Genomic DNA, 26322 nt, shown 5'->3' on the forward strand with positions numbered 1-26322 from the left:
TCAAATGACAGTTTCATGTCGGCATGCACGCCGGCGAGGGAGATTGGAATGCGCTCCACATTGATCCTCTTTCTTCGGCGCTTTGCCTTGTCTTCTTGTGCGCGCGCCTCGTGTGGTTGTTTTGTTCTGGTGTGTGCTTCGTGTTGAATGACTTCCTGTCAGAGCTTGTTGCGAGCTCCGGAGCTGAGTACCCCCCCCCCCCCCCCAGCTCCAACCCTGTGTAGCCCGGCGGCAATTCAATTTAGTTGGATTCCAACAAGGAATTTAGTTAAAATTCCTCCCAAACAACTAATTAGACCAAGTGAGTCAGACGTCTTGTTTACAGCGTGACGGTCCGTCAGTGACGTCTTTATGATGCATGCACGGCTTTAAAAACTGCATTTACGCACAACTTGAACATTCACCTCCCTTCTGGAGTGTTTTCAGGTCCGAGGCAGCTGGATAATGTCAGCACCTGCTGTTCAAACACTTTGTCTTCCCTCTGTGAAACATGTACAGTAGTGTTCAGAATAATAGTAGTGCTATGTGACTAAAAAGACGTTTTGAGTATATTTCTTATTGTTACATGGGAAACAAGGTACCAGTAGATTCTCACAAATCCAACAAGACCAAGCATTCATGATATGCACACTCTTAAGGCTATGAAATTTGACTATTAGTAAAAAGTAGAAAAGGGGGTGTTCACAATAATAGTAGCATCTGCTGTTGATGCTACAAACTCGAAACTATTATGTTCAAACTGCTTTTTTAGCAATCCTGTGAATCACTAAACTAGTATTTAGTTGTATAACCACAGTTTTTCATGATTTTGTCACATCTGCGAGGCATGGAGTCAGCCAACTTGTGGCACCTTTCAGCTGTTATTCCATTCCAAGATTCTTTAACAACATTCCACAATTCATTCACATTTCTTGGATTTGCTTCAGAAACAGCTTTTTTGATGTCACCCCACAAGTTTTCAATTGGATTTAGGTCCAGGGATTGGGCAGGCCACTCCAAAACATTAATTTTGTTGGTTTGGAACCAAGATTTTGCTCGTTTACTAGTGTGCTTGGGGTCATTGTCTTGTTGAAACACCCATTTCAAGGGCATGTCCTCTTCAGCATAAGGCAACATGACCTCTTCAAGTATTTTGACATATCCAAACTGATCCATGATACCTGGTATGCGATATATAGGCCCAACACCATAGTAGGAGAAACATGCCCATATCATGATGCTTGCACCACCATGCTTCACTGTCTTCACTGTGAACTGTGGCTTGAATTCAGAGTTTGGGGGTCATCTCACAAACTGTCTGCGGCCCTTGGACCCAAAAAGAACAATTTTACTCTCATCAGTCCACAAAATATTCCTCCATTTCTCTTTAGGCCAGTTGATGTGTTCTTTGGCAAATTGTAACCTCTTCTGCACGTCTTTTATTTAACAGAGGGACTTTGCGGGGGATTCTTGCAAATAAATTAGCTTCACACAGGCGTCTTCTAACTGTCACAGCACTTACAGGTAATTCCAGACTGTCTTTGATCATCCTGGAGCTGATCAATGGGTGAGCCTTTGCCATTCTGGTTATTCTTCTATCCATTTTGATGGTTGTTTTCCGTTTTCTTCCACGCGTCTCTTTTTTTTTTTTTTTTGTCCATTTTAAAGCATTGGAGATTATTGTAGATGAACAGCCTATAATTTTTTGCACCTGTGTATAAGTTTTCCCCTCTCCAATCAACTTTTTAATCAAACTACGCTGTTCTTCTGAACAATGTCTTGAACGTCCCATTTTCCTCAGGCTTTCAAAGAGAAAAGCATGTTCAACAGGTGCTGGCTTCATCCTTAAATAGGGGACACCTGATTCACACCTGTTTGTTCCACAAAATTGACGAGCTCACTGACTGAATGCCACTCTACTATTATTGTGAACACCCCTTTTTCTACTTTTTTTTTTACTAATAGCCCAATTTCATAGCCTTAAGAGTGTGCATATCATGAATGCTTGGTCTTGTTGGATTTGTGAGAATCTACTGAATCTACTGGTACCTTGTTTCCCATGTAACAATAAGAAATATACTCAAAACCTGGATTCATCTTTTTAGTCACATAGCACTACTATTATTCTGAACACTACTGTACTGTATCTCTTTAAGCATTTGTATTGAAACATGCACTTCATTTATTTTAACATTGTCCCAACACTGTGAAACCAGTGCTTGTAAAATTTACTTGCACTCACATATTGTGGACAGGTTGCAGTTTTTGGGAAGACGACATGTTGGCTTCACTTCATGTTGTAGCTTTGTCAAGGCATGGGGTCCATAAATTGTTACATTTTTGGGTTTTTGACTACATTTGGTGAGGTTTGCTTCTTTGCGTTTTGAGGACTTCCAGAGACATTTTAATGCTGCTCTTGGCTTTAGTCAAGGTGTTAAACATGGAGTAGGTAGTTTGAATATATTAAGTGTCTTCAGTTATTATCGTCATCATCTTCTCTTTCAGTTGGTCAATGGAAAATGGCTTATTTTGTGCAAATAGTTTTGTGGATGAACTGTGCTTGAAAAATTGCCAAAATGGTTCAGTTTTAACTTGCTAAGGATGCGGTTTGAATGATTCCCCCCCCCCCCCCCCCCCCAAGTGCATCTGAGTACATTCAACTGTTTTTACAGTGTCGTCCATCCAGCTGCATATTGCCAATACAAATGCTTAATTGTTAATGTTAAAAGAGGAATTAATATGATGAAAATCAGGTTAGGATTATTAGAATGCATTGTGGACTATATTATGATCTCACCATATGAGATTGTATTGATTTAATGTAAATTTTACAAATAGAAAATAGATTTCTTAATTTTTTGTCATTTATTTACTGACTTTGACTGAAGATGGTTGAGAGAAAAAAATACATTGTTACAGGACTCCTGCATTTGTTTGTATTTTTCTTGATAACCAATAGGGAAAGATTATCTATAATAAATACATTAAAAATTAATTAAATTTAAAAAATACTGTGAAGTCATCGGAATCATAAAAAAATCACCATGATACATATTTTTGTCATACTACTCAACGCTACAGTCGGCATAATTAGAGGAGGGAGCAGGTTTGTGTATTAATGTCAACAATTAAGACAACTGAAGTTTGGCCAGCGGGAGTTGTTTCTGAACACCCGGACTCGTTTGACATCATCTGACTGGAGCGTTTTTACACTTTCTGCTCTGGATGGTTCTTGTTTGCAATAAGGAACATGACTCCACTGTGTTACCTGGCTGTCACATCAAACAATAGATCACAACTTCTCCAAACCAGAAATAGCACAAATAGATCCAACCTCAAAAGGGCGTTCAAACAGCCATTTGCAGTTACACCCTATGAATGAAGGACGATGTACTCATTGACTTCATCCGTTGTCCTCTGAGTGTATATCCTGGCATTCACACCATTGCTTTACAAAACATTCCACTACCGGCTCCATTGTCCACTTTGCCTATCTCCCAGGTGAATTTAATCTTTTCACCAGCTTTAACAGATAATTATGACGCGTCCACTAAAACCTCCATCCATCCAGAGGATCAGATGCCAGTATCATCAACATCAGGATCAGAGAGTCACTACTTGGAGAAAGCTCACAGAAAAGCTCCTGGGCAAACAACATACCAGGATGGCTTCATTGGGAATTGCCCATCGTAGGGTTGAGTGACGCTCACTGAATTGGTGTACAATGTCAACAGATTATGACAGGAGTGCCTTTTACATACTTTACTTGTACAAAGTCTTGATATCTCGGATTAACTTTCTCCATGCTCTGTAGACAACTTGGACACAGAGTTGTGCGCCACCACCAACCATGCACTGAGCCAAGCAGCATAGTACCTCCACCCATAGACACCCATCCGGATCTCACTCTGATCTCCTGCATTGACGCAGCGTGTGCTCAACTCAGTGCCGCGTGGTGCAGTCATGGCGCATCTCATCTGTTTTACGTGTGAATAAAGACTCGCCCCAGTCATTAATTTTTACTACAATATTTAACCTCTCACTATCACTTTCCTAGTCCAGAGTCCCCACATGCCACAAGACCACCTGTCTTTCCACCCATCCTCAAGAAATCATCACCCACATTGACCCAGATCAGTTTGCGTACTGTCCCATTAGCACTTTACCGTAACCAATCTGCATCATAAAAATGCGAACAGCTGTTTATTGTTCATTGATCACAGCTCTGCATTTAGCACGCTTATCCCATCAATGGTCACCATAAAACTCCTCTTCCTTGGACTTAATGATTTGCTCTGTAATTGGACCCTGGACTTCCTGACCATCAGACCTAAGGTTGTTGGGTTTGGCGGCTGCATCTCTTCCACCCTGATCTTCAGCACAGATTTCACTCAAGACTGTCCTGAGCTTGGGCCTTTACGCCATCTTTACTCACTGCCTGCTTGTTCACTACTCAAATTTAATACAGTTTATGGACAACACCGCAGTTGTAGACAAAATCACCAACAGCAACGAGCTGACACCCTGCACCTAACATCATAGTGCACCTCCAACAATGTTGTCCTCAATGTACACAACATGAAGTTTATCATGGACTTCAGTAGACACTCAAAAGCTGCAGCCACTTCTCCGGGTCAGTGGGGTTGAAATGGAGAGTGTCCCCAGCGTTGAACTTCTTGGAGTCCACATCACTGAGAACCTCGACAAGACTTTAAGTTCTTGTTGCTGTTATCTGGACCACACTTGGTCAGAAGCAAGAGTGAGACCTTGAACTTTGGTCACATTTGATTGATATTAAAGTTGTTCAAATCATACACTGAAACCCTTGGATGCGTTTAACTTGTATGAATGTAGCTGGAAACTGATTTGACCTTTTGGTTTGATGTCCAAAGACGCGAGCAGTTTGGCTTGTGTAGCTACACAATAAAAAAAAAAAAAAAAAAAAAATGCAAGCTATTTTTTTTTTTTCTTTTTTCCAAACACTGGTTTGAACCGTATGTTGAGAAACTGTGCTGGCAGAGTGGTGAGAAACAAGGGATGGATGAGAGGGAGAGGTGTAAGGTCAACCACAGCCACATGTGAAGTGTGGGTCTGACATCTGGACAACTCCTCCGTCTCCTCGTGTGTACATATTTATACACATGTATCTGTCTTTTATATGATCCCCTCTTCCCTTAAATTTTGGAGTGGTTGAAGAGCAGGTGGGCACATTTGGTTAAAGGGCAGCTTGATGAAATCGAAAAATGAACATTTGACACTCTCACGAGAAGTTCTTTAATTCATGAGTTCATTTTATGGTAATAGAGCTATTTTTCAGGTGTGATGCAAAAAAGTACAGGACGTGTTATTTATTTTTTGATTTGCATCTTTTGATGTTTTGGCATTTGGCAGAGACGTGCACACAAAGTATTCTTGCAGTTGCAAATATTTCTCTTTCAAATGTTCATAATGTTCTTTAGTTACCATTATTTTTCTGCTACACTGCCTTCTGAAGGTTGGCTGCTTTCATTTCAAGTACAGCTTGCACATTAGCTCCTTTTTCCTTGTCACACTAACCCTGTTTCTCTCTATAACAGGCCCACGTTTACATACACTATGTGGCTGATCAAAATGCGCTTGAAGCAGCCACTTCTTAGTTTAGGTGCGCTGACACTTGAGCCGTGCACTTGCACGCACGTTGTCGTGACGATCCAATCCGCTGTGCTCCCAGCTGGATGCTGTGCTTTGTTCCACTGACTGCTACGCACTGAGCGTTGGACACTGCGTATATAAAATAATTATTTCGTAGTGGATTAATCATTTTCTCTGCAAGTTGGCTGCTGAAAACTGCTCTAATTGCTTCCTCAATCACAGAGAACTGCTCCAGCCGGAGCTGTTCATGCATGCGTGCTGAATGAGCTGGAGAAAGTATTTGGAGCTGTCTGAAAAGGTAATTATTTATGTTTACATTGTCATGGCTTGGTAAAACAGTTGCATGTTCTTTCCTTCTTGTGTGCAGTTGTTAAAGTATGTTTATTATAGATTTAATATCTCGTTGTAATCGTTCAGACAAACTGCGCTCTGATGCAGCGCACCACTCACACTGTTCACTTCTTCTTTACGCGACTTGACGAGCTGCATGCAGCCTTGGCGAGTAGATCACACAACATTGCACGACATTTATGTGTGAAAGATTTTTTGGAACATTTCAAAATTCGCTTTGCGCAATTGCCCACACCTATGCCCCTCTTGCATTCCGTCTACACCCGTTAAAGACGAGTTTACTGTCCTGCATGACACAGGGCGTGCAAGTGCGTGCAGCAAAGTTGTGCAAGTGTCAGGGGGACTTAACCCTGTTTCTCTCTATAACAGGCCCACGTGCACATACACTATGTGGCTGATTGAAGGTGCGCTTGGAGCAACCACTTCAGTCAGTTTGCCATTGATCTCTTTCTTCTGCTTGGCATTTTGTGACACACTGTACTGAGGGAAGAATGCAAAAGCCTTGTTATTCTGTTTGTATCTGTAACAGCGTGGGGCTCCGAGAGGGGATCATTAGCAGGTGTTGGGCTCGAATGTCAGAGGGTGGTCTCTTCAATAGGTGAGTGTTTTTATTGCAGTGTTTGTTGTTTGTGAAAGGGTCACTGCATCTGGAGGGGGTCTGAAAATAGGAGGAGTTCAGCCAATTAGGGAGGAAAACGTAATAACTGAAGGGGGCAACTGACAGAAAGATGTTTCTACATGTTGGTTAATTAGAGAGTGGAATGAGGTCCACTCACCCACTCTCATGTGGGTGTATGGTAAGCAAACCATATGTGTGCAGGGTAGCCCATAAATGCAGAGCTTTCACAGCAGATAAAGAAATTGATTTTTTTTTTTTAAAAAGTCATGATTTTTGATTTTCCAATTTTCATTTATTTCATTCTTCTAAATGAGACTATACAAATAATATCGTTAGTTAAATTCTTTGATATGTTAAAACATAAAGGTGCACATACAACATGTACAAGGTTATTTCATGTTAAATGTATTGACTACAACTAACATGTCCCGTTACCTGAATGGAAATTCTTGGTTTGGAAAATGTTATTGTTCAATATTTAAAAGCATTTAATCCTGTTTGCTCCTTGTTTAGCCATATGCAGGGTTCCCACCACGATTTTTTTCACAGCATGGAGGGTAACTGCATAGCACGAGTATTGTAGGAGGGTCTGGGAGAAAATTTTGAAATTTATAACTCTTTGAAACACTATTTCCTGCATTTTGAGGGCCACTTTGTGTTTCTAACCGGGGCATTAAATAGCATGCGACATGTCATTTAATAAACCATAAAAGCCTCTCTATACTGGTTAAATCACGCCATATAGGGGCTCCCTATGCTCAACTGAGCTGGCGAGAACCCTGATGTGCATCGTTCAGGCTGCAACTTTCAGGCTTCCTTCTTCTTATAAGAAGCAGTGACAGACAAAGCCTCCATTTATGAATAACTGAGCGTGACCCTGCTGGAGATAATCCTCTAATTAGCCCACCTGTGATCTTAAAAGGACATTACTGTACTTAAAAAAGACAATTGTTGAACCAACTTAATTGAATTGTTTCAATTGGTAACTCCTGAATTAAGTTCTTTGAAATTAAGTTAGTCACTTAATTTCAAAGAACTTAATTCATTCAGGTGTTACCAATTAAAACAAATTTATTAAGCTGTTTTTTTAGTGTGACTTGACGTTCTCAGTCATCGTTTATCCAAATAACCATAATTGCTATTAATTAATGGTACTGATTTCATATTTCTGCAATTTTTCAAGTAGTGATTTCTAAAAAAAAAATAATTTTTGATGATCTTTTTGTGTCTGTTTCATTGGCCTCGGCATTGTTTGCTTTTTTAAATGATGAAACAGTCAGAATGAGTATACTGCGCACACAGGTTTTATTTTTCTGAATTAATACTGCTGAAAATGATACTGATTGGTGTCTTTGTGTGGAGATGTCCACTGCACTGATCATATAAAAGTCCTTGTTACAACTGCAACATCACACTGATACAGTTTCAATCCCAAAGATGTTTGACTAACAATTACTCTGAATTTTGCAGTTTAAGCTCAAGTATAGATTAAATATTATGTTGGTTTACATTTTTAATGAATCGATTGTGCCAGCAGGAGATAGATATATATATATTAACTTGGCATAGCAAGAGTATGCATAGTTATACATTTCAGTTCAGGTGTCTCCACGCCCAACTGTCTGCACCAAATGTAGGTTGACAGGTTGTGCAGTTGCGATATCCAGATAGCATTGTATTTTCTTTTCTGTTCCTGAAAGGTAAGCTTAAACCAGACAAAACAGAAGCATGGCTGTAGCTTTAGAAACTAGGGAACTGTTCCTCCCCAACATTTGTGGTGTCTAGTATCTGCGCAGCCTAAAGATGGTAATCACACAGTGAAAAAGCGCTTTCTTGTACCGACTTTTATATGGTGACATGACAACAGGATATATTGCCATGTCAGAAAATTAGCTGCTCACTCCATAATAAATGTGCATAAACATCTCATTAAATACACAATATTATTGAAAAGGTGCACTTTTTACTTTTTCAAATGACATGGTAAATATGCCTGTGAATGTTTAGTACATAAACACAGTTTCTATAATTATAAAAAGCAGCACGATCTTTATTGTTTGTTCTTCAAGAAATTTCTTTCAGTTGCAGTCACAAAACACACCTTGTCTTCCTCCCAACATGCCCCATTTTTCATCATGGTAACTTTCCATTATTTATTTTCTCCACCTGTTTATACAGAATTTAAATGCATTCAAATGATCATACATTTATGATGCACATTTCAGTTTTTGTAAAAGACCTCTTATCTGTCTGATTTGGTAAAATCATCTCATTTGTGTGTTCAGGCTTTCCTTGTTCGCTTTTTTTTGAGGGCCGGGGAGTAATAGGGGAATTTTGTGTGTGTTTTCCAAAGCAGATCTGACAGCGATTATGCCCATGATGTCTATGAGTCATTCTTTGGTGATACTGTATAATCTGCATGACTGCCCTCATGTTCTGTCGTGTCTGCAGCGCGTTTGTCTGTTGGAACAGAGCGTGACCATCACTGTAATTACGAAGGCAGTCGCTGTATGAGTGCACGCTTTGTGGTCGTGGTATCTTGCGTATGTTAATCATATGTTGATGCAGGGTACTCGACCATCATTATGGTGCACATGAATAAGGTCTTCATGCTGGCCAAGCTGTGCGGTTTGGTGCAGCAAAAGCAGCTGTTGCTCGAAACGTGTACACAAGCGTACACTGTTCTTTTCCTCTCTGTCATTTTCAAATTGTATGGTGTCCACTTGCCGTAAAACATCACGTGGTCATTCTGCAGATGGCAGCCGCTGTAGTGCACTTTTACACCACAAGGTCTGACTGCGAGTCTTAAATTGCTATTTTAAATATCATTTATTCAGCTTCACACGTACAGGTATGATACAGTTTCATGATGGAGCTCATGGTCCAAAGTGTTTATCCTAGCTTACATCTGAAGGTGGAGGTGTGTCTTTTGGCTTCCACGACAAGGTTTTGCAACACTAGATGATGTAGCATTTCATTTTTATGGCCGCAGTTATTGATTAACGGCTACTAGTTGAGTAATCATTAGTGTGTAACGTTGTGTCCATGGTTGCAAGGTTATAGCTTGTTTTGTGGAATCAGTAACTAAAGCTGAGATAAATTCTATCGCAGTATAACGCTAAGAAAAATAGCTAGTTGTCTTTTAAAAGCTGGAACCAACAAATATTTTACTACTTGAGAATTTTTTTTTGTCATTTTGGTAACGTGTAATTCCTTTTCTGCCGATTTGCTTGAACTATCATTTTAGCTCGATGTGCACCAATTTGTAGAGTGAAATATAGTTTTATAATGTATTATTGAGTTGTTAGACCTGGATAACCAAATGGTCAGTCTTGTAAGCGCAGCTCCTCCTAAGCAGTTTGGATTTCAACCAAATGTCACACAATGGTAACACGCCATGTGAAGATGTGCTTGTAGAAAAATAGTTGTGCTCTGACATCTTTTAAGGGTAGATAATTTGAATTTTGTTTAATTGGTGCATTCATAACTACAACTCCTCTTAAAATACTACATTGATTTCAGCGACACTTCACACAGAAGTAGTGCACCATGTGAAGGTGTGCATGAAGGAAAATAATCCCTCTCCAACATCTTCAAGAGGAGATAATTGGACTTTTGTGTTTAACAGATGCATCATATTGTATTTGTAAGTTTATGTCCTCCTAAACTTTGTGGTGATTTTCAGTAAACCTTCACACAGGTGTAGTGCACAATATGGTGCATGTGCATGACAGAAGATAATTCTGGCCAGTTATCTTCAAGTGGAGATAATTGGAGTTTTTATTTTTATAGCTGATAGGCCGCTAACCCTATGTTGTGACGCGGCGTCCATCATAGTCCTTGTCATCTGTTTATCGCAATATCTCAAACAAACTTTTTTTCCTAATTTGTCAAGGGCATAATATGGGTAGTTGACATATTTCACATCAAAAAAATCATGGTCATAGATTTGTTTGTTTGGAAATGGTGGCCATTTTTATGCCGAAAACAGCCAGTTTGGGTATTTCGACCCAATTTTCTCAAAAACTGTCAACCTTTCTTTAAATTTAACAAGGGCACAATATTGGTCATTGACATTGATCCCGTCCCAAAATTATTTGCGTAGATTTATTAGTCTGGAAATGGTGGCCATTTTTTTTTCCCAGTATTTTTATTAAATTTTCTTGCAAAGATATAACAATATGGAAAATTGACAATATGAACATGTCAATATACAAGAAGAACAGTACATTTCACACACACTCACATGCGCGCACACACACACATCCATACTTGTGCACATATAAACCTTACATTGTGCAGTCTATCACGATCCACTCAAATATCACTATTCAGCAGTAACAAAAAGGAAAATGCATAATAATAATAATGTAGAGATGAATTCTGTATTTCCTATTTCATAGATATAATATTCAAATATGGTTCCCACAATTTAACAAAATCTTTTCGTTTACCCTTGACTATATATGTCAGTCTTTCAAGACCTATACATTCTGAAAGTTCCTTAATCCACTGTCCTGGGGAAGGGGCTTCAGTATTCTTCCAATTCAGAGCAATAACTCTTCTAGCTTGTAAAAGTCCAAAATCCAATAGTTTCACTTGTTTTTTTTGCAGTAGGCCATCAGGATATATTCCTAATATACATCATTTTGCACAAAGTGGAATCTTTATATTAAATATTTCCATTAGGCATTGAATTACATTTTTCAAAAAAATCTGAATTGTCGCACATTCCCAAAGACAGTGTAAAAGAGTTCCTTTAAAGTTACCACATTTATTGCAGGTGTCGGGAATATTATTAGAGATATGGTGAAGTATTTCAGGAGTTATATATGTCCTTGTTAGCCATTTTTTTTTTAATGCCAAAGATGGCCATTTTGCCTTGGGCTTTAATTGAGCCGGTAACCAACAGGGCCTCCGGCACTCGAGTTTTAAATACCATATCAATTACACATACAGAGGTTGACCGATTTGTTTAATCACAAAAGATTTACTGCCGGTGTATGTAATACATGCCAGCAAATACTGTAGTCTGGTTCACCCTGTGCTGCCAATTTTGCAACTTTGTCAGTAAATTTAGTGACTGTTCAGACCCCTCGAGAAATCGAGCAACTTTTCCAGGTGTTATTGTAGACTTTTGGAGACTCTGATTTTGAAAGCAGGTATTGCTCGTCAATGACCAGCAGGTGCTTCCGTGGGGCCTGGGTCCCCTCTCCTGTGCCAAGGCACTCTCAGAAAAGGAGGCAGACAACCAGCAGCGAGGGACTCTATTTCATTGGCTGAGAGCTCCTTAGTGAGCACTTCTGATTGGCTCACACAGACGCAAGACAGGCTGGTCTCCGCCTCCGTCTTTGCGAATGTGCATGTTTATTTTTTGCAGCATAAAATTCTATTCATAAAACCCAAGTACTGTGTTTTTTTTCACTGACATGCAAAATTAAACCAGAACAGGAAATAATAAATAAATGTCCCAACTGCCTATGTGTCCCATCGATTCTGGGCCGATATTTTTTTCTTTTTCAAAAATAAATTACTGCACTAAATACCAGACTTAAGAAACTAAAGTAAAAACAAACAAAGAAAAAAAAAACTACTACTAAAAAAACAAACAAACAAACACCTAGTAACGCCGTTGTCTCTCTTTTGGGTCTTTGATCGGTTCCAAGCCCAAGATTAACAGAAGAAAGTTAATTTGTAATTCTAAACATATATTTGGGGGGTTTTTAACTCACTTTTTGTCCCTCCTACGACATTATTCCTCTCTCGTACAGCATCAGTAACGATTAGGTGCACATGGCCAATTATGCAAAATAGGCGATGGCGTCATTTAGTGACTTTTAGGACAGCCAATACCAACTTTCCTTACTGAGGAGTTGGTGACACTGGGCACACCAGAGGTTATGTACTTATGAGCTTTACTCACAGATCTCCAGTTATTTGTGGTTGAAAGAAATGTCAATTTAATTTGTTTAATATCAGAATCTGTTGATGTGAATCAGAATGCATAGTCTCACTTATTTTTTGGGGGCTTGTGCTGTTTGGTCGTGATTTACTGTGACACTTTTAATCCCAAGCAGTAGCTTTTTAAAACGTTGCATTTCTATTGTTTTCTAGGAGCCCAACAGCGGACCCCCCACCTTGGTGACTCTGAAAGTTGACCCAGATGGATTTTTCCTTTACTGGACTGGCGGTGCCAACCTGGTGAGACACACACACGATCTTAAATGAGGCCAAATTCATTATTTTGCCCAAAGTCCATTTGTAACATACCTTCTACACAAACAAATGGGCCAGTCAAGGGCGTGCCACTCAAGAGCAGACCACAATGGGCTTTTAATCAACCAACATAAGTGCCAATATGGACATTGCATGCACTTGTTTATTTTAGCTGTGCCACACTCATTCCTCTTCTAGCTATTTCAGCGTTTCGTCTTAAGTGTTTCTTCTCCCTGTCTTATTGTGGTTTCCTCCAGTCCATCACTTCATCTTATTTCTAATTTTGTGGCCATTCTTTCACTATCACTTTCAGTCCACCCATCTGCAGTTCCTAATGCCTGCCATTTTCTCCTTATCTTCAGGTTCCTATTAGTGTAAATATTTCATGATCACATTGACCGAGTTGGATAATATACAGAAAGAAAAATCAGACGAAATCTTTACCATTTATCTTGGTTCTCCTCATCTTCGCTTTCTGTATCATTTTACATTAATTGACATTAACACTGGCCCCGTGGGCCTAGAATGGGAAAGTAATCCGCCTTTTGTTGTTCAAGTTCAAAGTTTTTGTTTGCAGATGCAAATCTAACTTCTTTGAAGCCAGTTTAAGTACCGTAATCTGCTCTGTCTCTTTCTCTCAGCGTCTTGTGAACTTTGTTCTTCTTGCCCAGTTGCGCAAAGAGAAAAAAGACTTGTTGACAATTCTGCCTGAATTTTATTCCATAGGTATATATATATATATATATATATATATATATATCTCAACAAAAATATAAACGCAACACTTTTGGTTTTGCTCCCATTTTGTATGAGATGAACTCAAAGATCTAAAACTTTTTCCACATACACAATATCACCATTTCCCTCAAATATTGTTCACAAACCAGTCTAAATCTGTGATAGTGAGCACTTCTCCTTTGCTGAGATAATCCATCCCACCTCACAGGTGTGCCATACCAAGATGCTGATTAGACACCATGATTAGTGCACAGGTGTGCCTTAGACTGCCCACAATAAAAGGCCACTCTGAAAGGTGCAGTTTTGTTTTATTGGGGGGGGGGGGATACCAGTCAGTATCTGGTGTGACCACCATTTGCCTCATGCAGTGCAACACATCTCCTTCACATAGAGTTGATCAGGTTGTCAATTGTGGCCTGTGGAATGTTGGTCCACTCCTCTTCAGTGGCTGTGCAAAGTTGCTGGATATTGGCAGGAACTGGTACACGCTGTCGTATACGCCGGTCCAGAGCATCCCAAACATGCTCAATGGGTGACATGTCCGGTGAGTATGCCGGCCATGCAAGAACTGGGACATTTTCAGCTTCCAAGAATTGTGTACAGATCCTTGCAACATGGGGCCGTGCATTATCCTGCTGCAACATGAGGTGATGTTCTTGGATGTATGGCACAACAATGGGCCTCAGGATCTCGTCACGGTATCTCTGTGCATTCAAAATGCCATCAATAAAATGCACCTGTGTTCTTTGTCCATAACAGACGCCTGCCCATACCATAACCCCACCGCCACCATGGGCCACTCGATACACAACATTGACATCAGAAAACCGCTCACCCACACGACGCCACACACGCTGTCTGCCATCTGCCCTGAACAATGTGAACCGGGATTCATCCGTGAAGAGAACACCTCTCCGTGCCAAACGCCAGCGAATGTGAGCATTTGCTCACTCTAGTCGGTTACGACGACGAACTGGAGTCAGGTCGAGACCCCGATGAGGACGACGAGCATGCAGATGAGCTTCCCTGAGACGGTTTCTGACAGTTTGTGCAGAAATTCTTTGGTTATGCAAACCGATTGTTTCAGTAGCTGTCCGAGTGGCTGGTCTCAGACGATCTTGGAGGTGAACATGCTGGATGTGGAGGTCCTGGGCTGGTGTGGTTACACGTGGTCTGCGGTTGTGAGGCTGGTTGGATGTACTGCCAAATTCTCTGAAACGCCTTTGGAGACGGCTTATGGTAGAGAAATGAACATTCAATACACGAGCAACAGCTCTGGTTGACATTCCTGCTGTCAGCATGCCAATTGCACGCTCCCTCAAATCTTGCGACATCTGTGGCATTGTGCTGTGTGATAAAACTGCACCTTTCAGAGTGGCCTTTTATTGTGGGCAGTCTAAGGCACACCTGTGCACTAATTATGGTGTCTAATCATCATCTTGATATGGCACACCTGTGAGGTGGGATGGATTATCTCAGCAAAGGAGAAGTGCTCACTATCACAGATTTAGACTGGTTTGTGAACAATATTTGAGGGAAATGGTGATATTGTGTATGTGGAAAAAGTTTTAGATCTTTGAGTTCATCTCATAGAAAATGGGAGCAAAACCAAAAGTGTTGCGTTTATATTTTTGTTGTGTGTGTGTGTGTATATATATATATATATATATTTTCTTTCTTTCTCAGTTGAGGTTTTGTTTTTCAATGCCAAACTTTATTGCCTTTATCATAGTTAGCTGTAACTGACTCCATACGAGAAGAGCTGGCGGATGTCTGTAATTTCTTTTGGCTTCTCACTTTTTGTTCGGGGTTGCCACAGCAGATCTAATACCGTGCCCCATTCTCCATGTGATGTTGGAAGGGCATCCAGTTCAATACATGTATCAAATGAACACGCGGGTCTGTAGCAGTAGAGAACAGATTTTTGCAGGGTTTGCAAGCTCTGATTGCTCCCTTTAATCCTTCTGTTCTTCAGTCAGTCTGCTGGGTAGCTCTCTGTGGTGCTAACCTGATTAGAACATTTTGTAAGGCCTCTTGGATCAAATGACATGTCGGTGCAGCTCAATTAACCCGCTCCTGTCACCCATATCTCCCTGTCACACGCAACCTTCACTCTCTTTACTCCTGGCTCTGTCGGTATAGAATGACCAGTCAGCCGGTATTATCTCTGCTTATACAACCCCTGGCAATAATTATGGAATCACCGGCCTCGGAGGATGTTCATTCAGTTGTTTAATTTTGTAGAAAAAAGCAGATCATAGACATGACACAAAACTAAAGTCATTTCAAATGGCAACTTTCTGGCTTTAAGAAACACTATAAAAAATCAGGAAAAAAAATAATGGCAGTCAGTAACGGTTACTTTTTTAGACCAAGCAGAAGAAAAAAAATATGGAATCACTCAATTCTGAGGAATAAATTATGGAATCACCCTGTAAATTTTCATCCCCAAAACTAACACCTGCATCAAATCAGATCTGCTTGTTAGTCTGCATCTAAAAAGGAGTTATCACACCTTGGAGAGCTGTTGCACCAAGTGGACTGACATGAATCAATCAATCAATCAATCAATTTTTTTATATAGCGCGAAATCATGGCTCCAACACCAGAGATGTCAATTGAAACAAGGGAGAGGATTATCAAACTCTTAAAAGAGGGTAAATCATCACGCAATGTTGCAAAAGATGTTGGTTGTTCACAGTCAGCTGTGTCTAAACTCTGGACCAAATACAAACATGGGAAGGTTGTTAAAGGCAACCATACTGGTAGACCAAGGAAGACATCAAAGCATCAAGAAGAAAACTTAAAGCAATATGTCTCAAAAATCAAAAATGCACAACAAAACAAATGAGGAACGAATGGGAGGAAACTGGAGTCAACGTCTGTGACCGAACTGTAAGAAACCGCCTAAAGGAAATGGGATTTACATACAGAAAAGCTAAACGAAAGCCATCATTAACACCTAAACAGAAAAAAACAAGGTTAGAATGGGCTAAGGAAAAGCAATTGTGAACTGTGGATGACTGGATAAAAGTCATATTCAGTGATGAATCTCGAATCTGCATTGGGCAAGGTGATGATGCTGGAACTTTTGTTTGGTGCCTTTCCAGTGAGATTCATAAAGATGACTGCCTCAAGAGAACATGTAAATTTCCACAGTCATTGATGATATGGGGCTGCATGTCAGGTAAAGGCACTGGGGAGATGGCTGTCATTACATCATCAATAAATGCACAAGTTTACGTTGATATTTTGGACACTTTTCTTATCCCATCAATTGAAAGGATGTTTGGGGATGATATCATTTTTCAAGATGATAATGCATCTTGCCATAGAGCAAAACTGTGAAAACATTCCTTGCAAAAAGACACATAGGGTCAAAAAATAGTCCAGATCTTAATCCAATTGAAAATCTTTGGTGGAAGTTGAAGAAAATGGTCCATGACAAGGCTCCAACCTGCAAAGCTGATCTGGCAACAGCAATCAGAGAAAGTTGGAGCCAGATTGATGAAGAGTACTGTTTGTCACTCATTAAGTCCATGCCTCAGAGACTGCAAGCTGTTATAAAAGCCAGAGGTGGTGCAACAAAATCCTAGTGATGTGTTGGAGCGTTATTTTGTTTTTCATGATTCCATAATTTTTTCCTCAGAATTGAGTGATTCCATATTTTTTTCCCTCTGCTTGGTCTAAAAACGTAACCGTTACTGACTGCCACAATTTTTTTTCCTGATTTCTTATAGTATTTCTTAAAGCCAGAAAGTTGCCATTTGAAATTACTTTAGTTTTGTGTCATGTCTGTGATCTGCTTTTTTTCTACAAAATTAAACAACCGAATGAACATCCTCCGAGGCCGGTGATTCCATAATTTTTGCCAGGTGTTGTATCAATATCTGGGGTGTGGTAAGGGTTCCTGAAATACCCTCAACTGCATGTGTGTGTTTTTTTTTGTTTGTTTGTTTTTTTTTTTCCCCTCCACCCTCTGAAACAATGCACTATGTTGAATATTGCCTCTACATCCCCATCTGTGAGTGTAATGACCCTCTAAAATTCAATCTAGTGCGTATGCAGTTTGGATCGATCATCAAGCCCCTCACTCTTTACTGCATCTTCATGTTACTGACTGACATCTGACAGCTGCGCGATGTTAAAAGTTCCCATTGCTGTCTGTAATAGTGTAGTTTTCAATAGAAGATGTCAGGCGTGAGAATCTGACATCTACTCCACAGATTTTGACTGGTAGAAACAGTCGGACGTTAATCCCAACACTTGTTTTCGAACTCGTGAGGACTCATCATGTCAAGCAGTCGCACCAAGACTATGGAATGCTTTTTGTCTGTCTTGACGCTGCACAGATGCCATTGACTCTTTTAACAAGCAGCTGAGGACACTTTTATACAGACAAGCTTTAGCTAGACTTGTTTTTATGTGGTTTTCTATTTTTTTTAACCATGTTTTATATAGTTTGATATGTTTTATAACTTTATTTTTACTGTTTTTTATGAAGCACTGTGATTTTTTTTATTTTATTTTATCTGTGATAAGTGATATAGAAATAAATTTTACTTACTGAAGCTCCACCTTCATGTGTGCACTGCACACATTTTTTTGTCATGAAATGCTCCCTCACTGTTAATGCTGTTAAAATCTCCTCAACTTCTGTTTGACACCAGATAACTGTACTGCTAAAGACGTCATTAAAAATATGGTTCTGTGAACCAAAGAGATGGGATTTATTGTCACTGTCATTACACAAGTGCAACAACAACGAAATTACATTTACACTCCAATTACCTCAGACAAGATACAGCAATTTATCCACAATTATTACTTGTTTACTGTAATAATGGCACACATCAGAATTAAAGACAACACATATACTTTTGACAATGTTTATGTGCACTAAACTTGAAGGAGTCCATCATCCAAATTGAGGTAAAGTGGGTGAAGGCTGCAGCAGGAGGGTTCCGTGCCGCCCAACTTGGGGGGCTGAAGGCTGCAGCAGTAAAAACCGCACTGCCTTCAAGGTGGCAGGGAGGAAGCCAGGGTGAGGGGAGTGGAGAAACACCGGTGGGGTGGGGGGCTAATAGGGATGGAGGGAGACGTGTCATGATGTATGATCAAGGTTTGCAGGACTGGTAGGATAACATGAATAATGAGTACTTTATTTAACTTTAAGTTTTGAGCACCTCACATTTTGTGTGTGGGGGTGGGGTTGGTGAATACCACCAGGCCAGGAAATCTTTTTTAGAGGAAAAGGTAGTTATTATTATTGCTGGTGCATGTGATGAGCTGTAAAGAAATTAAACAAATGAGTGAAATTCAAGTAAACACAATGTTTTATTTTTTTATTTTTTCTGCTTACATTTGAAAATACATCCAAAAGTGGGTGTGAAAATGCCCTCTAAAATCTAGCTACTCTCTGGTAAAATTCCAGAGGACACACTGTGTGGTTCACCGCGTTTCATCTGTACGTGTATCAGCATGTCTTCATGCATTCACATAACTGACAGTGGCTTTAATGCCATCTTTATTCTAATATTGCTGCACTCGTGTGTATGAGTGTGCATGTGCTGCTGAGATAATAGGCCGTTCATTGCCTGAGGTGCATCCGTGACACTGTTGCCAAAGAATCAGGCTGTCAATCATTAACCCTTTTCATGATGTTGGTTGAGCCGCTGTGTGTGCTGGCTGCGGTTTTACTACACAACACATCCACTTGATGACAAAGTTGCAAAAAGAAAGCAAACAAAAAAATGTCACTTTTGTTGGTCAGATTTACAGTGACTGGGATATATGTGGTTACATTCAGCAGAGAGAAATCAGCTTTCATACTGGCTGATCTAGTTTTATCTTAAAACATTTTCTGCCTTGCAACAACTTTGGGGTAATGTAATTTACAATAATTTCATTTTCACATCTGCATACAGAGATATGTTGAGTTCCATTCCAGTTCACACACACACACACACACACACACACACACACACAAAAAATGCAAAAACACAAAACGATCATTTGGTCAAACCTTTTTTCTGTTTCCTTCAGTAATCATCTTGAGGTTTAGTTAGCTCAATAAGATACGGAGTTGGCTACCGATATGTAGATGTTGGTTCAATTCTTGGTCATGTTACTTTGTCTGTTCCTGGAAAGATGCTTGATCTCCACTCTGCTCTAAATGGGTACCACCCTTGGCTGGCAAACAAACCTGTGCCCGACAGGTGTTCTGAAATGCCGTTGGGTGGTGCTCAATGCTGATTAGTCAAATTTGTGCACAAGAAGGCGCCAAAAACATGAAGTGGCATTTGTGAAAGTAAGCAGAAATGCAATGGAGAGGAAAGGTGGAAGATGGACTGATGAGAAGGTACAGTTGACGGCCAAGTCCAGCGAGAGTACGAATACTTGAGGAGGGATAGGTAAATCTATGGTAGTGCACCCGCATATCCGCAGAATTAAATACACCAGGAAAGGGCAGTCAGAGAAAAACTGAAGCAGGGTTTTATGCGTCTGAGCAACCACAACAATACGAGTGGCTCACACAGCAAAACTCGCTGAATACTGCACTGATACTTTGTTTTTTACTGTTCCAGCACTCGACACAACTTGAACCTTTGTAGCATGTCCGCTAATGTGATTTGTGTCAAATATCATTGATGATCATTCTCAGTATCCAGACCTGTGATTGAAGTTGTTTTCTTGTCGGTGTAGTCATATGTGCAGTAGTACATTTGTTACTGTGTGGTTGGAGATCAAGTGACAGATTTAATGTTGGTTTTCCTTTCATTTGGATCCCAATTATTTCTAGTACCAAAGATATCCGAATGTTGGTTTCTGATTTGCTGTCCGTAGATATGTTTCTCTATTTTTTTTTTTACAGTAGACGCAGTGATTTCAGTAATCTCACAACGTAGCTTTAATTCAGTTGAGTGGCTCCCCAGGAGATTTTGAACCAGAGCTGAAAGGAAAGAGGCCACTGCAATCCATCATTAACGAAAACAGTTAATACACATGACGAGGGTATTCTGGATGGAACCCATTTCTGTGAATAGAGGTACCCAAAATATTTGATCTCCAGTGCATTGTTTAATGCTGCTGTGCTTTTTTTACCTGTTAAAGCCATGTACCCTTTAATGTGCTAATTCATGAAGTTTGATCAAAGAGTTTGTGATATTCAGGGTGAAATCCTGCACCACGCCCACTGCAGTCATCTTAGCATCTCTGCAAGGACGTGCAAAAGTCTGCAACCCAGAAATGTCACCAGCTGCTTTTAACGGCACTTGCGTTGAAGAAGGTTAGAATGTACTGCAGAAAAAGGTGAAATGGACGGATTCCTGATGCAATATTTTATTCAGAAGAAAACCACACAAAGGCATGCACATTCAGCTCATGGTGCATTTGATTTTAGTGCTGGTGAAGGATTTTTGCTGTGACTTTAATGTGATTTAATTCATGTGGTGGTGTCACCATGTAGTGTGTTAGAAATCTTAATGATAACAATTAATTGTATTTTTGTTAACCAGATCATCTCTAAATTCTAACTTAGAATGGGAAAAAAAAAAAATCCTTCCTGTTGGCTTCTTTTCATCTTCCTCATCATTTCTTCAGGATGTGGTCCTCAACTTTCCCTCTTCAGCACATTCACTCTCCCCCTTTGTGTATCCATCATAAAATGACCCCTCGTCTTCTTTCCAAGTATCCTGTCTGGCTTATTGTCACACGTGGTCATTCATTGTCTTTGTCTTGACTTGTCTCCATCTGTTTTATGTCACCTGTTCCTTTGGGTTCACTTTGTTTAACCTTTTTACCTTTAAACGTCTCTATACGCTTTCTTTTTTTTTCCTGTTTAATTTCTCTCGTCACATTCTTCACGCTTTTTTCAGGGGGAACTGTCCAATTTATTTTTTCTTCAGTGGGATCTTGTTGGGCCGCATACTTTCTTTATACATCCTGTAGCATAATCATTCACTGCTTTCCAACATCTTGCTTCCTTTTTTTTTTTTTTTTTTTTTTTTTTTTTTTTTTTTTTTTTTTTTTTTTTTTTTTACTCATCGTCTTTCTTAATGTTACGAAATCCAGCACAGAAGGCGGCTGACGTGTCTGTGTGTTTGTCCTCCAGAGTTCAGAACTTCTCATAAATACTCAAGTCAGTGGTTGAAAAATATGTTGGCAATGAAATGAAGGAGACACACCCTTTAACTTTTTCCTTTCCCTTTCACTTCGTACATTAACTCAGATATTATTAATATGACAAGTAGCTACTTTATTTTTGGTCTACAGTTAGTTTATTTAACTGAGACTCAGCATTACTTTTGTGATTTATACTGTTTTTTTTTTTTGTCTTGGGTGTTCTTGAAACATAAATTGGCAGGCTTTCAGGGATTGTAATTTATTAAAATGAGTTAAAAGTAATTACAAGAGGAGTCACTGAGGTTTCATGCAGGCCAGGGTGAATGTTACTGCAGCGTAGTGTGATTGATAATACCTGATGTTGCACTTTAGTCTGGTGCACTTTTATTAAAATAAAAGCTACCGTCTGGAATATGCCTTCAGAGTGCATAAATTTGCAATGAGCGCTTACAAATTTATACGTTCTGAAGGCATATTCCAGATGTTACTTTTTACCTTATTGACATTCAACCATTCCCAACCTTTGGAAGCTGTTGAGGAGCTCAGAATAGATCCAATTTACAACATTGGAAGGATGTACAAAACGAAGCCAAGCAGGAATGTCATTAACATTATAGAAAAGCTGAAAAAGCCCAAACCTGCTTATTTATACTAAATATTTTAGTATTTTTGTCCATGAGTTGGTGCATACGTTTGCCCCATAGGGTTTCTTTAAACAGTAGTCAAATAAAGCACACCACGAGAGCCTGTTGTCCTTGTTGAAATGGCTCCACACACACATGAACATATCCAGTTCAAGGGGTCAGAAGCCAAAAAGGGTTGGGACTCCACACATGGCAGAACCTTATTAAAAATTACAAGTTAAAATAACATTAATAAGCTGTGCATACCATGCAGGAAAGGTAAATTCATTGAATTCAATTGTACATCGCATTTGAACATCAAAATTCATTGATTTAATGGACACTCCATCAAATGACAAGGGGACTTCAAATTTCCAAGCCTTACGTTGAACCCTGTATTGTTGGCGTGATTGCTGCTCATGACCCCCAACAGTATGAGTACCGACCAAATCGCCAAATGTTGTGGATGCCTTTTCCACTGCTTGCCACCTGTCTGTGGAACACCTGGATAGGAAAAATGCAATTGGTCCGGATGCTGCTGGTTGATTTTAGTTCTGCATTTAACACCATAATCCCACAGCATTTAATTGACAAACTGAGCCCACTGGGATTGAACACTCCTCTGCTAAACTGGTTACTGGACTTTTTGAGAAGCAGACCTCAGTTTGTGCGCAGAGGTAACAACAGCAGGTTGAACACCATCAGTTTAAGCACAGGCTCTCAAGGGTGTGTGCCCAGTCCCCTTCTCTTCACCCTCATGACCCACAACTGTTGTGCAAAGTTCAACAAAAATCACATCATAAAACATGCTGACAACACAACCATAGTGGGGCTCATCCAGAATGAGGACGACACCCACTACAGGGAGGAGGTAAGACTCTTCACTGATTGTTGTAACAACAACAACCTGATCCTGATTGTGGAGAAAACCAAGGAGATGGTGATTGACTTGAGGAGAAGACCCCCCCAATACACCCATTTACATTAAGGACTCTGCTATGGAGATTGTGCAGCAATCAAAATTCTTAGGAGTTCATGTCTCCAACAACCTGATTAAAGAGGCCAACCAGCATCTGCACTTTCTCTGCAGTTTAAAGAGTGCACATCTGAACCCGGCTGTCCTCACCTCCTTTTATAAAGGAACAGTAGAGAGTGTACTAACCATTAGTATCTCTCTTTGGTGTGAAACATGCAGCCTTGCAGACAGGAGAGTTGTGAGGGCAGCAGAGAAGATTATTAGGGCCAGGCTGCCAACCATTGGTGAACTGGCAGAACAGCACTGCTTTTCCAGGGCAGAAAGGATAATCAGGACACTTCATATCCCTTTAACTTTTTGCCCTGCTGCCCTCAGGTAGATGCTACCATAGCCTGAGGTGCAAAACGCGCAGATTCAGGGACAGCTTTAATCCAGCCGCCATAAGACAGTTAAATACAAATTGAGGAAAGAACTGTGCAATGTAGAATGTAGGTTATAGAATACACTGTAACATCTGGTAGCACTGTTATCCTTCTAGCATGTTCATATGTGCAATGTCCTATTTATTGATTTGTTGTGTGCGGTGTGTAGTCCCCTCCCCAAACCCAATTTATTACTATCACACACCTTGGACTTTTATTCTGTGTTTTTATTTATTCGTGCAGTGCATTGACATTTCATTCTGTGACAGCATCTGTAATATTTTTTACTGAATGACAATAAAAATGAGTCTAAGTCTAAGAAGGTAGACTATGCTGGATGCATTGTTGAGCATAACTGGACCAAGCTGAGTGTTTCTAATATTGTTTTCATTGATGAAGTTGATTTCCAAGACCAACATTTATAAACTATAAGGTGTATATAGCACAATATTTACCTGCTGTGATTGAAAACAAGGAGACAACACATTAATTTAATTGTATACTGCTATTAAACCTAACCCCTTAACGCCTGTCGTCGCATATATGCTACAATATTTGACTCAAATATGCAACATACCAAATTGACCAGTATGCCTGTTTTCGCAAGTTTGCAACATACCATTATTATTAGAACATTATAACATAAATTATTACCAAAATACCAAAATTACTATTTATTTTTTGTGCAAAAGTGTAATTAATAGTCTCAACATTATTTACCATCTACTTAAAGGCAAAAACACGCACAAAACATTTTTTTATATACAGCTATATAAATTCAGGCATTAAGGGGTTAAACCTTTTAGATATTGCGACATTTAGAGAATGGCAGGAAATGAGCTCTCCACAAAGTTATTGCAAGCAGAAAATGTTTACATTCATAATACAAGGAGAGAAAAATTGTAATCATTATTTCAAATAAATGTCTGTTCCAAACCATTAAAAAAATGTGTAGTTTCTGGCTTTCTTCTGAAGGGTATAACTGGGTCGACCACATCACTTTGATTTAGACTGAAGAAGCCACTTGGGTGAATGTTACTTTAGTTTTAATACGTCGCTGGCCTCGACAACTGAAGATCTTAGATTATATGACAGATTGATTGCAGTTCCACAACACTGTATCACCTGCAGGAAGACCTTAGACACTACAATGTCTCCTGTGTTTACTTTATGAATCAAGTTGGTAGAAATGGATTGTTTCTTTTGTTGGAACCTTTGACTGAAGTTGTAATGCAGCCTATTTTCTGCTTGGTGAAGCAGAATGCTAAAGTACATATCGGTGGCTGATTGATGCACATGTTACATCAATTTCGTACTTGTACTCCACTGCTCAGTCTGTTAACCACCTGTGCCCTTTACTGAACAAGTAATCTTCTTTACATTTACATTGGGTAGTTTACTATGCAGAAGATGTTCAAGTTGTTTGGTGTAAAATCACAATTAGGTTGACGATGGGTTAAAATGCTCAAATTGTAGCCAGGACCCTTTATTTGCCCCCTTTTCTGAGAGAAACTGTTTATTTGATACAATTCATAATGATTCCTGGATGGCAGCAATGGCTGTTGGGGAGTTACTTACTGGATCACAGTCATTGGGTAGGAATGTCTTTGCAAGAATTTATTGGAGTGATCTACTTCTAAATGCATACCTGGTATCACGGTCATATAGAAAACTAGAAGTACAGAGATTCTTTCAACTTAGGCATGTTGTCCTATAAATGAGGAGACGTTACCATGCACCTCTGTCACGCAACCCCATGACTCCACATTAAGGTCTTCAGACTCTTTCAGCCATGTTTCACTTCATATGGTCATCAGTCTGCCGTCACACAACCTTCCTTAGATGTTAAGCTCTTGAGATTGAGTGCTAGATGCATATTTCCTCAGAAACTGCTGGCTGCCTTGTACCGTAATGATGGATCTGTCACTCTTCGTATAGTGTAAATTAAGTAGGCTTGCATTGAATTATGGATTTCTTTTGTATTCTTGTCAGTTGAGTCACCATCAAACTCTTTAGTGGACCTAAATTATGTCTTACACAGAGCAGTGGTGGCTGCTGGTCTCAGAGGGGAAGCTCGTTGTCGGCTGACATCGTAAAATTGGTAAATTTATTTATACGTAAGTTCAGCCCTCTGTTCCTTTTCAAGAAAATGGTGTGTGACCCTATCATATCAAGTAGGTGTCTTTTCCAGGGACGTGACCAGTGTCCTCTCAATGGCACATGGACTCGTATCTTCATTGCTGTTTTCCTGCCTTTTATATGCCCGGTCAAAGGTAGACAGATCCCCAGAACCACATTTTGACCAGACAAAACATCTCTGAGATGGTTTCATCAATAGGCATGGCCAACAGTAGATTTTCTTTGTCACAGCACTTCCAGTTTCCCTACATTTTGCACCAAATCAGTCTGCCCTGCTGTTTAATTCTAAGGTTCTCCTTGTAAGGAAAACTATCAAATAGCTTTGACAAAATCAGTTTGACAAGATTAGCAGTCTGCCATAGTCTGTGCACCTTGTTAACTGCCTCGTTTATTCCAATCTAACCAACATTATGAACGATTGATTGAACGAGGTAATGAAATGACATTAAACTCAAACAATGAAATTTTGAAATGATTGTATCAGATGAGGGGCTTGTTACATAA

At 39.7% G+C, this 26322-nt stretch overlaps 1 protein-coding gene across 1 annotated transcript in view; it reads left to right on the forward strand.

Moving 5' to 3' along the window:
* plcb3 (phospholipase C, beta 3 (phosphatidylinositol-specific)) overlaps positions 1-26322 on the forward strand; it is an 81720-nt gene that overhangs the window by 7886 nt on the left and 47512 nt on the right. Inside the window, exon 2 of the mRNA XM_034164163.1 lies at positions 12695-12781. Coding sequence (XP_034020054.1) covers positions 12695-12781 — 87 coding nt within the window. The remainder of the gene's footprint in view (positions 1-12694; positions 12782-26322) is intronic.

Source organism: Thalassophryne amazonica, chromosome 23 (assembly GCF_902500255.1).
Source record: "Thalassophryne amazonica chromosome 23, fThaAma1.1, whole genome shotgun sequence".
Classification (NCBI taxonomy): Eukaryota; Metazoa; Chordata; class Actinopteri; order Batrachoidiformes; family Batrachoididae; genus Thalassophryne; species Thalassophryne amazonica.